This window comes from Saimiri boliviensis, chromosome 2, assembly GCF_048565385.1.
Source record: "Saimiri boliviensis isolate mSaiBol1 chromosome 2, mSaiBol1.pri, whole genome shotgun sequence".
NCBI classification, from domain to species: Eukaryota; Metazoa; Chordata; class Mammalia; order Primates; family Cebidae; genus Saimiri; species Saimiri boliviensis.
This window is the reverse complement of record NC_133450.1, coordinates 99,542,786-99,557,159: the sequence shown is the minus strand read 5'-3', so window position 1 is coordinate 99,557,159 and position 14,374 is coordinate 99,542,786. Positions and strand designations below refer to the sequence as shown.

General features: G+C 43.5%; 1 protein-coding gene across 2 annotated transcripts; it reads right to left on the bottom strand.

Annotated features, from left to right (window-relative positions):
• Positions 1–1,932: 1,932 nt before the first annotated feature.
• DNAAF2 (dynein axonemal assembly factor 2) lies at positions 1,933–13,715 on the bottom strand. Of its 2 annotated transcripts, none has more exons than XM_003930551.4 (3): positions 11,456–13,715; positions 5,193–5,336; positions 1,933–2,811 (listed from the first exon to the last, which is right to left on the bottom strand). In XM_003930551.4, the coding sequence occupies exons 1-3, from the start codon at positions 13,331–13,333 to the stop codon at positions 2,305–2,307; spliced, it is 2,529 nt and encodes an 842-aa protein (XP_003930600.1). In that variant the 5' UTR covers positions 13,334–13,715; the 3' UTR covers positions 1,933–2,304. The 2 variants fall into 2 exon arrangements, with proteins under 2 accessions (XP_003930600.1, XP_074250084.1); XM_074393983.1 differs by having other exon boundaries at positions 11,812–11,893.
• Positions 13,716–14,374: the final 659 nt, after the last annotated feature.

The window sequence follows — 14,374 nt, the reverse complement described above, 5'->3', positions numbered from 1 at the left end:
CGTTTGCAAGAAACTGTTTGGCTTTCAAATTACCAGGCATAGATAATGGACAATAAAAAGTTGCTGTCTAAGGGAAATACAGCCTAAATTGTTTTTGAAAGCCAGAAATGATAACAAAGTTCCGTCATGCCAAAGTGAAATACTTTCTAGTGCCAGCTTTAACTTAAAATCATACTTTTTAAAGGGACACATACAGAAAATTATAGGAAACAGGTATAAACTTTGCTCCATTATTTAATGTAGAAGGTTATAGAATTTTCTCTTTTCATTTGCATTCAACCAAAAATTTCTCATGAAAGACTAATTTCTGTGTAAAGATTAGGGGCCAGGTGTGGTGACTCATGCTGTGGTAATCCCAGCACTCTAGGAGACTGAGGCGGGCAGATCACTTGAACTCAGGAGTTTGAGAACAGCCTGGGCAACATGGCAAAAACCCATCTCTACCAAAAATGCAAAAAATTAGACGGGCATAGTTGTGCATCTGTAATCCCAGCTACTGGAGAGGCTGGGGTGGAAGGATCCTTTGAGCCTGGGAGGCAGAGGTTGCAATGAGCCTAGATCAGCCCACTGCACTTCAGCCTGGGCAATTCCATCTCAAAAAAAAAGTTACTTAAACCTAAGAAAACTATTAAATGGCTCTCAAAATTATTGTATCAATTGAAGATTCATAGTGGTTGAAGAGCACATATGCTCATTTAAGGTGAGGCAACCTTTAGACTTACCCTCACAGCCCAATCTGGTGCTGGATTTTGTCTGGGGGTTATAAATAAGGGTGAATCAGAAGACTTTGTACCTATTTCTGGCACTCCGACCTGATATCATTAGTTCAAATAACTAAAGAAATTAGGTTATTTGGCTGGGTGCCGTGGCTCAGGCCCGTAATCCCAGCACTATGGGATGCCAAGGTGAGAGGATCACGAGGTCAAGAGATCAAGACCATCATGGTCAACATGGTAAAACCCCATTTCTACTAAAAATACAAAAATTAGCACACTTGTAGTCCCAGTTACTTGGGACGCTGAGGTAGTTCAATTGCTTAAACCTGGGAGGCAGAGGCTGCAGTGAACCGAGATTGCACCACTGCACTCCAGCTTGGCGACAGAGTGGGACTCTGTCTCAAATAAAAAAAAGATAAGAAAGAAATTAGGTGGTTTCCAGAACTGAGCTAAGAAGGCCAGAATAAAGTAGTAGCTGTTTTTGAAACAGAAACAGATCAGCTCCTGACTCTGGGGTTAGTGATTAGATCAACAAATATTTTCCTTTCTGCATTTCCTTCCTTTCATTTTCTTGGGCTGTCCTAAAAATTTTTGTGAGGAAAAAAAAACCTGTTAGGATCTTCTTTTTGCCTCACATTTTAGGTCTTATGAAAGACACTGATTATGTAGGAAGCCGAGATGAAAGGGTAATTTGAGCCTAGGAGTTTGAATCCAGCCTGGACAACATAGCAAGACCCTGTATCTTAAAAAAAAAAAAGAAGAAAGTGATTAGGAAACACTAGCTTTTTGTTTTGGTTTTTGTGTAGTAATATAATGAAAGCAATTTTCCTATCAGAGCAAATTACCAGATTTTTTAAATTCCAGTTTTATTCTTCACTTTCTGTAAAACTGAAAGATGTTTTAGTATTTCAGTAACTTCCAAGAAATACTTCAAAACTGAATTTTCAAAATCATTATTAGATAACTAAATCTATTATATATATAGTTTGTGTGACAAAAAAGTATAGAGTTGATGAAAAATACTACATTTTTTCTGGCATATTTGTATCATAATGGTCGAGATTAATAAAGTTCTTTCCCCTCTAAGCTCTATTTCAAGCTTAAATATGTCCTATTTAGTGAGGCTTAGAAAGTTTTGAAATTCTGCCCCCTACACATGTACTCATAATTCCAGTTAATTGCATTCTTGAGAATTACTTTGTATGGCAAACACAACTTAGTGACTATTTTGAAATTTTATTAATGATGAAAGCAAAATTTAATACAGAAGTATATATATATATATATATATATATATATATATATAGTCTACATATACACACACACACACACACACACACATATAGGTTGTATTAAAACTAAATGTTTAACTCTCCAATACAAAATATATACATCCATTACAAGAATCACAAAACTTTTATCTATAAGGAAACTTTAAACCCCAGAAGCAAAAAAAAAAAAAAAAAAAAAAATCGCCAATTTACCCCATGAGAATCAAAATTGCAATTAAAGAAAAAACTTTTTTAAAATCAATTTTAGATACAGGCATTCTTTAACCTTAATATTTAAATTTCAAAATTATATAGAATTAATCCAAATCATATAGCAAAGAATTCTGAAAACTGAATGCACAATTGGTCACATGATCTTTAATGACCTGTACACTACCATCCTGCATATTGGTTTCTTTTATGCTGTCAAATCCAGGTATATTGTGAGCTACAGTTTTGTTCAGTAATGAAGATAGGTGATTTCCATCTATTACTTTGTCTTCAGTTATTACTAGCTCGTTTAAGTTATCTTTTTCCTCATGTGAGCAAGTAGCACTTTTTTCTTTTATAAATTCAGATTGCATTTTTGACTCAGGTTGCGGAGCTTTTCCAAGTATCATTTGAGAAACATCAAGAGACTCTTGTTGAAAGCATGTAACTGAACCAAAGCTATCTATTTGTAGTGCTTTAACTGCTACAGATGAATCAGAATCAGTTGTAGAGGTTTTACAGTGTTCTATAGATTCCTTTTCAGTTAGATGACTTTCTTCATTTACTCTTTCTTCCTTTGCTTGTAGCTGATCAGAGTTACTACATTCTTGCAACTGTGTCAAGAGAAACAACAAATTAATAATTCTTTGAAATAATACAAAATTGTAGTAACCGCTGGAAATAAAAATTTTAACAGTTGTGAAGTAATAGCCCTCACAGACCTGCAGGCATACCTCCAGGCCTCTCTGTCAAAGTCATCCTCCGGTGTGGGCATGGTGGCTCACGCCTGTAATCCCAGCACTTTGGGAGGCCACGGTGGGTAGATCACTTGAGGTCAAGAGTTCAAGACCAGCCTGGCCAACATGCTGAAATCCCATCTCTACTAAAAACACAAAAATTAGCCAGGTGTGGTGGTGCACACCTGTAATCCCCTTTACTTGGGAGGCTGAGGCAGGAGAACCACTTGAACCCGAAAGGCAGAGGTTGCACTGGGCCAGTTCTGTGCCACTGCATTCCAGACTGGGTGACAGAGTGAGACCCTGTCAAAAAAAGAAGGAAAGAAAGAAAGAAAAAAAAAAAAGACAAGCAGCATTTGAAGGAATGACTTTTCTTTTTGAGACAGTCTCACTCTGTTGCCCAGGCTAGCACAATCTCTGCTCACTGTAACCTCTGCCTCTGAGTTCAAATGATTCTGCCTCTGCCTTCCAAATAGAGAGGATTACAGGAATGTACCACCATGCCCAGCTAATTTTTGTATTTTTAGTAAGAGACAGGGTTTCACCATGTTGCCAAGGCGGGTCTTGAACTCCTGACCTCAGGTGATCCGCCTGCCTCGGCCTCCCAAAGTGCTGGGATTACAGGCGTGAGCTGCCACGCCCAGCCTACCAGCAGTCATATTTTAACATTGTAAGCCTGGCATTAATATCCTGATTATATTCTTTCACAACAGTAATCCACACTTTTCAGCATGGTCTACAAAACTCTTTAACAGTTATTCTTTATTTTCTTTTTTTGAGACAGAGTCTCACTCTGTTGCTCAGGCTGGAGTACAGTGGCGCGATCTCTGCTCACTGCAACCTCCGCCTCCTGGATTCAAGCGATTCTCCTGCCTCAGCCTCCCGAGTAACTGGGACTACAGGTACCCACGACCACACCAGGCTAATTCAATTATTCTTATAAGCACATTGTTGAATTTCTTGAATTTTCTTAAATTCCTCTAATTTTTCAGAGCCGCCCTTCTAATAACATGTCTGTCCATTGTGGTAGTTACTAAATTATTTGCATCTTCAATACTGAAGACTATAAAAATGACCAAAATTAAGGATGAATTAGAAATAATGTACAAATTGTATAACAGTTTCCATGGCTTGAGAGTCAAAAAAGGTTGTGTATGTCCCTGAAGTAGTACTCAAACTTCATAAATGTTAGTTTCTCTTTCTTCCTCATTGTAGGATTATTTTGGGATTAAATGAGATAATGTGAAAATAAATAGCAAAGTGTTCAGCACATTGTAAATACACAGACAAAAGGCTTTGCTTGGCCAGGCGAGGTGGCTCACTTCTGTACTCCTAGCACTTCAGGAGGCCAAAGCAGGTGGATCACGAGGTCAGGAGATCGAGACCATTCTGGCTAACACGGTGAAACCCTATCTCTACTAAAAATACAAAAAATTAGCCAGGCGTGGTGGCACACGCCTGTAGTCGCAGCTATTTGGGTGGCTGAGGCAGGAGAATCCCATGAACCCGGGAGGCAGAAGTTGCAGTTTGCCGAGATCATGCCACTGCACTCCAGCCTGGGCTACAGAGGGAGACTCCCGTTTCAAAAAAAAAGAAAAATAAAAAAATCTTTTGTGGCCATCACTGAAGCAAGAGTGGCCAAAATGAAGATCAATCACTTTTTGACTTCTGACCAAAGCAAGAATCACAAAAGGCATTTCAATGCACCTTCCCACATTCGCAAGTATTATGTCTTCCCCTCTTTCCAAAGAGCTGAGACAGAAGTACACCATGCAATCCATGCCCATCTGAAAGGATGACGAAGTTGTACAAAGACACTATAAAGGTCAGCAAATTGGCAAAGTAGTCCAGGTTTACAGGAAGAAATATGTCATCTACATTGAACAGGTGCAGCAGGAAAAGGCTAATGGCACAACTGTCCACGTAGGCAACCCCAGCAAGCTGGTTACCACCAGGTAACACTGGACAAAGACGGAAAAAAGATCCTTGAACGGTAAGCCAAATCTCACCAATCAGAAAAGGAAAAGGGCAACTACAAGGAAGAAACAATTGAGAAGATGCAGGAATAAAGTAATCTTATATACAAGCTTTGATTAAGACTTGAAACTAAGAGAAAAAAAAAGATTAACATCACTATGCTCAGCCATTACGTACATTTTGTTTAAAGTTATGATACTAAGAAATCAATAATTTGTTAGGCTTTAACTCTATAACTCTGTGCTTAGTTACTCTGCTATAGAGCCCACCAAATTTCTTACCTTTGCATTAATTTGAATCTTCTTATCTGTAACCTGAAGAACTTCAATTAATGGTGGGGTTGAGGACATAGACTGTTTGAATGGAGAGCTCAGGACTTCTTCAAGAAACTCATTAACGTTTTCTTCATTGACAAATAACCTTTCCTAAAATATAAAGGGGAAAAAATATTCTGCCTTATAAGTCATACCTGACACAGTTGTATCTCAAAGCAGCTCAGAAAAATTCTCAACATTGTTCAGACTTACACTTTTTTAAATGTTTATTTTAGTGTTATTCCTGTGAGCTGTCTTGGAAAAATTTAAGTTTGGTATTATACAGAGCAGTAAGAGTTGAACAAACATAAACATATAGGAAAAGAACCTAAAAGAAAGAGGTCTTGGTACTTTTTCTATTAAATCTGACCTTTTAGTATTTCTTTTCTTCTTTTTATTCTTTTTTTTTTTTTTTTTTTTTGAGACATAGTCTCACTCTGTCGCACAAGCTGGAGTGTAGGGCGCAATCTCGGCTTACTGCAACCTCCGCCTCCCAGGTTCAAGCAATTCTCCTGCCTCGGCCTCCTGAGTACCTGGGATTACAGGTGACCGCCACCATATCTGGCTAATTTTTGTATTTTTTGTAGAAGCAGAGTTTTACCATGTTGGCCAGGCTGGTCTTGAACTCCTGACCTCAAGCTATCCACCTGCCTCAGCCTCCCAAAGTGCTGGGATAACAGGCATGAGCTACCGCGTTTGGCCCCTTTTAGTATTCTGTAAGAATAACATTGTCTCAGCTGGGTGCAGTGTCTCATGCCTGTAATCCCAGCACATTGGGAGGCTGAGGCAGGCAGATCACCTGAGGCCAGAAGTTCAAGACTAGCCTGGCCAACATGGTGAAATCCTATCTCTACTAAAAATACAAAAATTAGCTGGGCATGTTAAAAGCCACCTGTTATCCCAGCTAATCAGGAGGCTGAGGCAGGAGAATTGCTTGAACCCAGGAGGCAGAGTTTGCAGTGAGCCTAGATCATGCCATTGCACTCCAGCCTGGGGAATAAGAGCAAGACTTCACCTCCAAAAAGAAAAAAATAAGAAAATAACATCGTCTCTAGGGCTGTAAATGGGATACCAGATACAAAATTTAATTCAGCTTTAGAACATTTTCTAATGAGATGGCTAAGAAATATACATAAAAGGATCTATTCAAATTATGTGTGACCAGTTAGAATTTTAGTTTGTGGCCAGGTAAGAGCCAATTACAGTGTTTTATTTTTAAAAAATGGTGTTTTATTTGTTTCCTTGTTTTGTTTCTGAGACAGAGTCTTGCTGTGTCACCCAGGCTGGAGTGCAGTGACATAATCACGGCTCACTGTAGCCTGGACCTCCCAGGTTCAAGTGATCCTCCCGCCTCAGCCTCCAGAGTGGCTGGGACCACGGGGCCATGCCGCCACTCTTGGCTAATTTTTGTATTTTTTGTAGAGACAGAGTTTTGCCATGTAGCCCAGGCTGGCCTCAAACTTCTGGACTCAAGTGATCCACCTGCCTTGGCCTCCTAAAGTGCTAGGATTGCAGGTGTGAGCCACCACCACACTCAACCCTTTTGCTGTTTGTTTCTGAGACAGGGTCTCACTTTGTTGCCCAGGCTGGAATGCAGTGACACAATCACAGCTCACTGCAGCCTTGACCTCCCTGGCTCAAGCAATCTTCCCACTTGTGCCCCCAAATACTGGGTACCTGGGACTACAGGCACATGCCACAATGCCCAGCTAATTTTTACATTTTTTGGGCCAGGTGTGGTGGCTCATGCCTGTTAAGTCCAGCACTTTGGGAGGCCGAGGCAGGTGGATTGCCTGAGGTCAGGAATTCGAGACTAGCCTGGCCGACATAGTGAAACCGTCTCTACTAAAAATGCAAAAATTAGCTGGGCATGGTAGTGTGTGCTTGTAATTCCAACTACTCGGGAGGCTGAGACAGGAAAATTGCTTGAACCCATGAAGCAGAGGTTGCAGTGGGCCGATACTACACCACTGCACTCCAACCTGGGTGACAGTGAGATTCTGTCTCAAAAATAATAATTTTTTTTTTTTTTTACATTTTTTGTAGAGACAGGTCTCATTTGGTTGCCCAGGCTGGTCTCCAACTCCTGGATTCAAGCTGTCCTCCCACCTTGGCCTCCCAAAGTGCTGGGATTATAGGCATAAGCCAAGATTATAGGTACCCAGCCAAGAAGTGTATTATATTTTTAAGCACTGGGAAACTCTAGTGTGACATTAGCAAACTGTATAATTATTAATAAGAATGAAGTAAAGAGCATATATTCAGGGCAACTTGAATCTGTGCTCCAGGGAAAAGGTAAATTATAAAAAACATTAGGCTGGGCACAGTGGCTCATGCCTGTAATTCCAGCACTTTAGGAGGCTAAGGCAGGCAGATTGTTTGAGCCCAGAAGTTCGAGACCAGCCTGGCCAACATGGCAAAACCCCCTACAAAAAATACAAAATTTAGCTGGGAGTGGTGGCATGCACCTATGGTCCTAGCTACTCCAGAAGCTGAGGTGGGAGGATCACTTGAGCCTGAAAGGCTAAGGCTGCAGCGAACATTGATCGCACCACTGCACTCCAGCCTGGGTGAGACAGAGCAAGACCCTGTCTCCAGAAAAAAAAATTTAAAAAGGATGCAGATTTCAAGATGCTGACATGAAAAGATTTCCAAACTATTACTAGGAAATGCAAAAATCACTGTTTTACCTGAATCCCAAACACAAAGCAATTTGTTCATGTCAAGTGAATATAGGTATATAGTTAGGGTGTGGGGGAATAACCATATTAACCATATTTAAAATTAATTTATAAAAGCAGTTCATTTTTGCCCCAAATAAACTATTTTCCTTGGTTCTTTTATTTCAGCAATTTTTTTCTTCTTTTTTTTTTTTTTTTTTTTTTTTTGAGACGGAGTCTTGCTCTTTTTTTTTTTCTTCCCCCTGGCTTTTTTCCTTCATAGTGGCATGATCTCTACTCACTGCAGCCTCTGCCTCCCGGGTTCAAGCTATTCTCCTGCCTTAGCTTACCAAGTAGCTGGAATTACAGGTGCCCACCACCATGCCCATCTAATTTTTGTATTTTTAGTAGAGACAGGATTTTACCATGTTGGCCAGGCTGGTCTTGAACTCCTGACCTTGTGATCTACCCACCTCGGCCTCCCAAAGTGCTGGGATTACGCCTGGCCCAATGTCAGCAAATTTTATAATTACAAAATAAATGCAGCTCATTATTTGGTCTAAATAGGTGGAAAATATCAGAAAGAAACAAGTTTCAAGTTCTCTTTTATTGAGAACATATATTCAGGGCAACTTGAATATGTGTCTCCCGGGTTGCAGTCCTCTGTTTTGGCCCAAATAAATTCTCTACATATATATTTATATCTCTTCCATTAAATAGTATTAAAATTGTGAACACCTACCAAACAAAAGTCAACCTTGGGAATAGCAAAATATTACATTTAGAGTAATTGGCCTTGATATTATTTGAAGATCCAGAATAACACTCTGTTACAGAAGCATCCCCATCAAAAGCATTTCTAACATGCATGCCTCTGGAAAAAGACATCATCTTTGAATCATTACAAATAATATACCAAATATTTTTTAGTTAATTCAAGGAAGATATAATGGAAATGGTTGATTAAAATACAGAAGATTTGCATAAACTTGCCTTCTCATTCTAGTGACTGATGAAATGACTAATGAACTAGAAAAGTTACTGATCTCAGAGGCCTGAAGCTCTAGGAAAATTGTCAGTGAACACTGAAAACTTCAATACATATATTTAGTATTTATTTGTTAAGTACCTTGAAAGCCACAAAATGCACAATGCATATAATATTATTACATTTGTTCCACTCCTCATGATTTTTTTCAAAAATTTAACACTTAGAGCCTGGTCCAGTACAAAGTAAAGCAAAAGAGTTAGATGCTGGCCAAATGCAGTGGCTCACACCTGTAATCCCAACACTTTGGGAGGCCAGGGTTGGCTGATCATGAGGTCAGGAGTTTGAGACCAGCCTGACGAAACATGGTGAAACCCCGTCTCTACTAAAAATACAGAAATTAGCTGGTGTACTGGCATGTGCCTGTAATCCCAGCTATTCAGGAGGCTGCCTCTTGAACCCAGAAGGCGGGGGTTGAGTTGAGATCCCACGACTGCACTCCAGCCTGGGCAACAGAGCAAGACTCCATCTCCAGAAAAAAAAAAGTTAGATGCTATTGTTCCATCAGCCTTAGCAAATGTGATAATTAGTGAAGTAATTAAAAATCTGTTTTGGGCTTCAAAGATATAAAATACAGTTGCCCTAATCCCATTTTCATCGAGTTTATTTACTAAAATGTTAGCATACTTGAAAATCAGATTAAAATGTATTATTGAATATTCTTTTAATTGCTTGTCTACAAAGTTTTCTTCCCACACTGTAGGTTATTTTCATAATTACTAAAACAATTACAGGAAAACAACTCCCTTTCCTAAATTTCCCACTTCTGATGACATAAACAGATAGTTTCATATTTTATATTCTAACAAACTACCTTAGCCAGTCCAGCTATTTATTTTACCACTTTTGGAGGGTTTTCAATTAACCACTTCTCATATAGATACCTAACTCATAAATTACACATGTAACTTCTTAGCAAATTTTTAGAAAAACAACAGGAAAAAGTAAAATTTTCTAGTTTTGCTCATTACCCAAGCTGCAGTGCGGTGGGAGGATTTCCGCTTACTGCACCCTCCACCTCCTGGGTTCAAGTGATTTTCCTACCTTAGCCTCCCAACTCGCTGGGATTACAGGCAAGGGCAACCCTGCCTGGCTAATTTTTGTATTTTTAATAGTGACTTTCCCCATGTTTGTCAGGCTGGTCTTGAAGTCCTGACCTCAGGTGATCTACCTGCCTTGGCCTCCCAAGGTGGCTCAGGCTTGTAATCCCAGGACTTTGGGAAGCCGAGGCGGGTGGATCACCTAAGGTCAGGAGTTCAACTCCGGCCTAGCCTAGCCAACATGGCGAAACCCCATCTCTACTAATAGAAAAAGTAGCCAGGCATGTTGGCACGCGCTTGTAATCCCAGCTACTCAGGAGGCCGAGGCAGGAGAATCCTTTGAACCCATGAAGCAGAGGCTGCAGTGAGCCAAGACAGCACCGTGGCACTCCAGCCTGGGTGACAAGAGCAAAACTCCATCTAAAAAAAATAAAATTTAAAAAAATCTTCCCAGAAGAGGTGCAGCTAACATAGGTACTATTAGGTTCAACAAATATTTATCACAACTGTTAAATGCTAGTCATTGTGCTAAATACCAGTAGGGACCTTAACATGATTAAAACAGATGCAAAGTGACATACTCTCAATTTAGAATAGCGCCAACGGGAGGACAATCCTGCCAGAATCTTAGACTAAAATTAAGCAGCACCATATGGCCCAAAAGGCATTTGGACATAACTGTGTAACTGGAAAAGTAACGCTGAGTTACTTTTCCTCTTTGGAAGTAAATTATTATTATTCTCTGTTTTCTAAGCTCGGAAAAAATGGTTTACCAACTTCAAAGTTGCCCATTATAGAGTGCTTTTTAAACTTACTTGTGTTACAAACCCCTTTTGAGACTATAACTAAAATTATAGCCCTTCTCCCTGGAAGTGATCACTCTCTACTTTTTGCATACAATTCCAGAGATCTACCGCTCCCTAAAAATTCATTCATGGGCTCCTTCATATTCAATGCATCTCAGAAAAACAACTGCATTCGGGGTAACTTTGAAGATTTGAAACTCATCTACCAGACACGATGCCTGTTTCTTTTTTTTTTTTCCTTCAAAATACGTCCAACATGCACTGACATCTTTCATCATGTGCATCAATATCAAGTCATTACAAGAAAAGTTATAATGGAAAATGCTTTGTTAACTGAAAGGGTGCCTGTAATAGCATTTTTTTTTTTTTTTTTTTTTTTTTTTTTTACTACAACCTCTGCCTTCTGGGGTCAAGCGGTTCTTCTGCCTCAGCCTCCCGAGTAGCTGCGACTACAGGCGCGCGCACCACGCCCGGTTAATTTTTGTATTTTTAGTAGAGACGGGATTTCATCATATTGGCCAGCCTGGTCTAGAACTCCTGACCTCATGATCCACCCGCCTCAGCCTCCCAAAGTGTTAGGATTACAGGCGTAAGCCATCGCGTCTGGTCAGTAACAGAAAATTTTTAAAGTAAGATGGGATACTTCAAATATTAGGACTCTGGAAAGAACTGTTACCTCCAAAGAATCGTTGTTTACACCATAATACCACTCTCTCCAATGTCCACGGCTCTCTGGAGATTTTGCCAGTTCTATCACCGCATTGTTTGAAGAAACGCTAATCACAGGTTCTATGGTACTCAATTTATTCTCTGGAGCAAATTGCAGAAAGAAGGAATAAACTAAATCTTGTGTGGAGAAGCGTAATTTGTACCAGAGGGGACTCAGATCTCCTTGAAGACTTTGCGGCTGGATCCGAGGCACTTGAATGACCAGAGTCAGGGTTTCTTCGTCCTGATTACACAGTAACGGAGGACACAAAGGTTCCCGGCCCTCGGTTCCAGGACCACCCATGGCGCGGGCGGAGCTCTCACCTCCCGTTCCCTCCGACTCCACGCGCGTCTCCACACTGCAATCTCCGCGCGCGCTCTCTCTTGCCGCAGAAGACTCCCAGGCTTGGCCCGGAAAGGACAGACAAGGGGAGCCGCCACCACCAGGTGAGCTCTCTCCTCCGGGAGATGGCTTCTCTCCGCTGCCCGGCGGCGACCCCGCGTGCCAGCTCAAGTCCTGCTCCCCCAGCTCGGGGACATGCTCTTCTCCAGCGCGGGCCAGCTGGGGCGCCACCTCGGGGTCTCCCGGGGTGGTGACCCCAGAGCCCGCAGTCACAGCCACGCAGGTATTGCGGCCTCGGTCCTCGGCGCGACCTCTCGCGGGTCCCGCCTCTCCCTCGCGAGCGGAAGCGCAGGCCTGGCCGTCAGTTCCGGACAGACCCGCGGACTCTTCCGGCGCGGCTGCGGCGGTGACTGTGGGCTCCCGGCGCGCGGCCGGTAGCACCACTGGCAGCGTCACCACCAGCTGCCGCCGGGCCCTGTTAAACTGTGCCTTGCCGCGACCGTCGTCCACTGGGTACGGGAGCGAGAGCCGCAGCCGGTAGTCGGGTTTCCTCGAGTCGAGGCACAGCAGCTTTCCCGTCACCTCCAGCGCCGCCTGCTCGGCTGAGCGCAACAACGGCAGTTCGATCGTGACCACCAGCTCGTGAGGCACTGGGCTCGGGACTGAGTCCCGGGAGCAGCGGTAATCCTGGAGGTCCACGTGGTGGCGCTGCACCACGCTGTAGCGAGGCTCGGTGGGCGCGGGCTGCAAGGTCGCTTCCGGAGGGGAGGGCGCCCGGGGCCCGGGGGCTGCAGAGTTTACGGCGGCTGCCGGGTACGGGTAGGGGTAGGGGAAGTCCGGGAGAGGACCCTTCGGCTCCCCTTCGGGCCTGGCCGGGATGCCCCCGGGCAGGGGCGTGCGCAACACCGCAGCCTCCCGGGTCCCCTTATATTTGGCCTTCAGGGTCTTGGCATTCCTGCGGTCTAGCTTCACGCCGAACTGCTTCTCGACTGCCTCCAGGGCCGTGGTATCCAGCATCTGACGGAAGCCCTCGTGTCGACGGGCCAGTGCGAGCGCATCCGGATGGAAGACCACGTCGTAGACCATGTAGCGGGTTCTGTTGCGCCCCGCGTACTCGCGGCCGGGCGCCAGGCTGTAGGGCAGGGACCAGTGGCTGCCAGGCGCTGCGCCCTGGTCGCCCATGGTGCCGGGCCGGCTACTGGGTGCGCCCACCAGCGCGTTGCTGCAGACGTTCACGAAGCAGCGCCGCGCTCCGTCCAGGCTGGTGCGCAGCACATAGCCCGGCTCTGGGTGCACGAACCGCACCTCCACCCCTCGCTCACGCTCCAGCATGGTGATCTCCGCCTCGTAACGTCGCCGGTTCTCGGGGTCGGTGAGTTCCTCGGCGTACTGGGAGAACATTCGCCGGAACTCCGGGTCCTGGAAGGCGGAGGTGAGCCGCTGGACCTCCTCTCCGCTCAGGTCCAAGTCCTCCAGTGAGGAGGAGGCTGCCGCTTTGGCCATACTGCCCTGTGGCTCCTAGTCCTTGGGCCAAGGGGGATCAGTCTGAAACTGGGTTGGGGGATGCACCTCACAATCTCTGGGCAGCGGAGAGTGTCGGTAACGGCTGGAAAATTGAGCCTTGATCAGCGCGTGCTTGTTGCCATAGTGACACCACTAACATTCGGGAGGAGGGGTAGAAATCATAGTGGAAATGCCAGAAATAGCCTCTTAGTTTCTTCAAACCAACCCACCACCGTGCTTTCTCTGTTTTATATTCCTGTGCCATGGTACAGTTACTTCTGCAGAATAACTATTGTAGTAACTGTCATAATTTCCAGCAGTATGTACGTTATCCCATTCATTTGTTCACACCACTTGAAGATAAACCTCATCCCCATTTCACAAACAAAAAGATGGGATCTGAGAAGCTGGACGAAGGTCACATAGCCAGTGTATCAACAGTCTAATTCAAACCTGTTTGGCTGCTTTTCTTCACTTTGCTAAACTAACATTTCAATCTTTTTCTTTCTTTTTTTTTTGTCTGAGATGGGGGTCTTGCTCTGTCTCCCAGGCTAGAGTGCAATGGCGTTATCTCGGCTCACTGCAACCTCCGCCTCCCAGGTTCAGGTGATTGTCCTGCCTCAGCCTGCCGAGTAGCTGGGATTACAGGCGCCCACCACCACACTCGGCTAATTTTTGTATTTTTAGTAAAAGCAGGGTTCCACCATGTTGGCCAGGCTGGTCTTGAACCCCTGACCTCAAGTGATCCGCCCACCTCGGCCTCCCAAAACGCTGGGATTACAGGTGTGAGCTATGGCGCCTGGCCGACATTTCAGTCCTAGTGTTCCTCCTTTGCATTTTCTGGCGATTGTATTATAATATTTACCCAGTAAAAACTCATTTGGGGCAAGACATATGGGCAGGCTATTCATAAATAATTACCAGTGGCTCATGGACTTATAAAACTTTAACTTCATTAATAATAAAATGCAAATATACCACATGTAAACTACCAAAATAGTGAAGATTCTTACAACTACTGTATTTCCTTAGGGTGGGAAC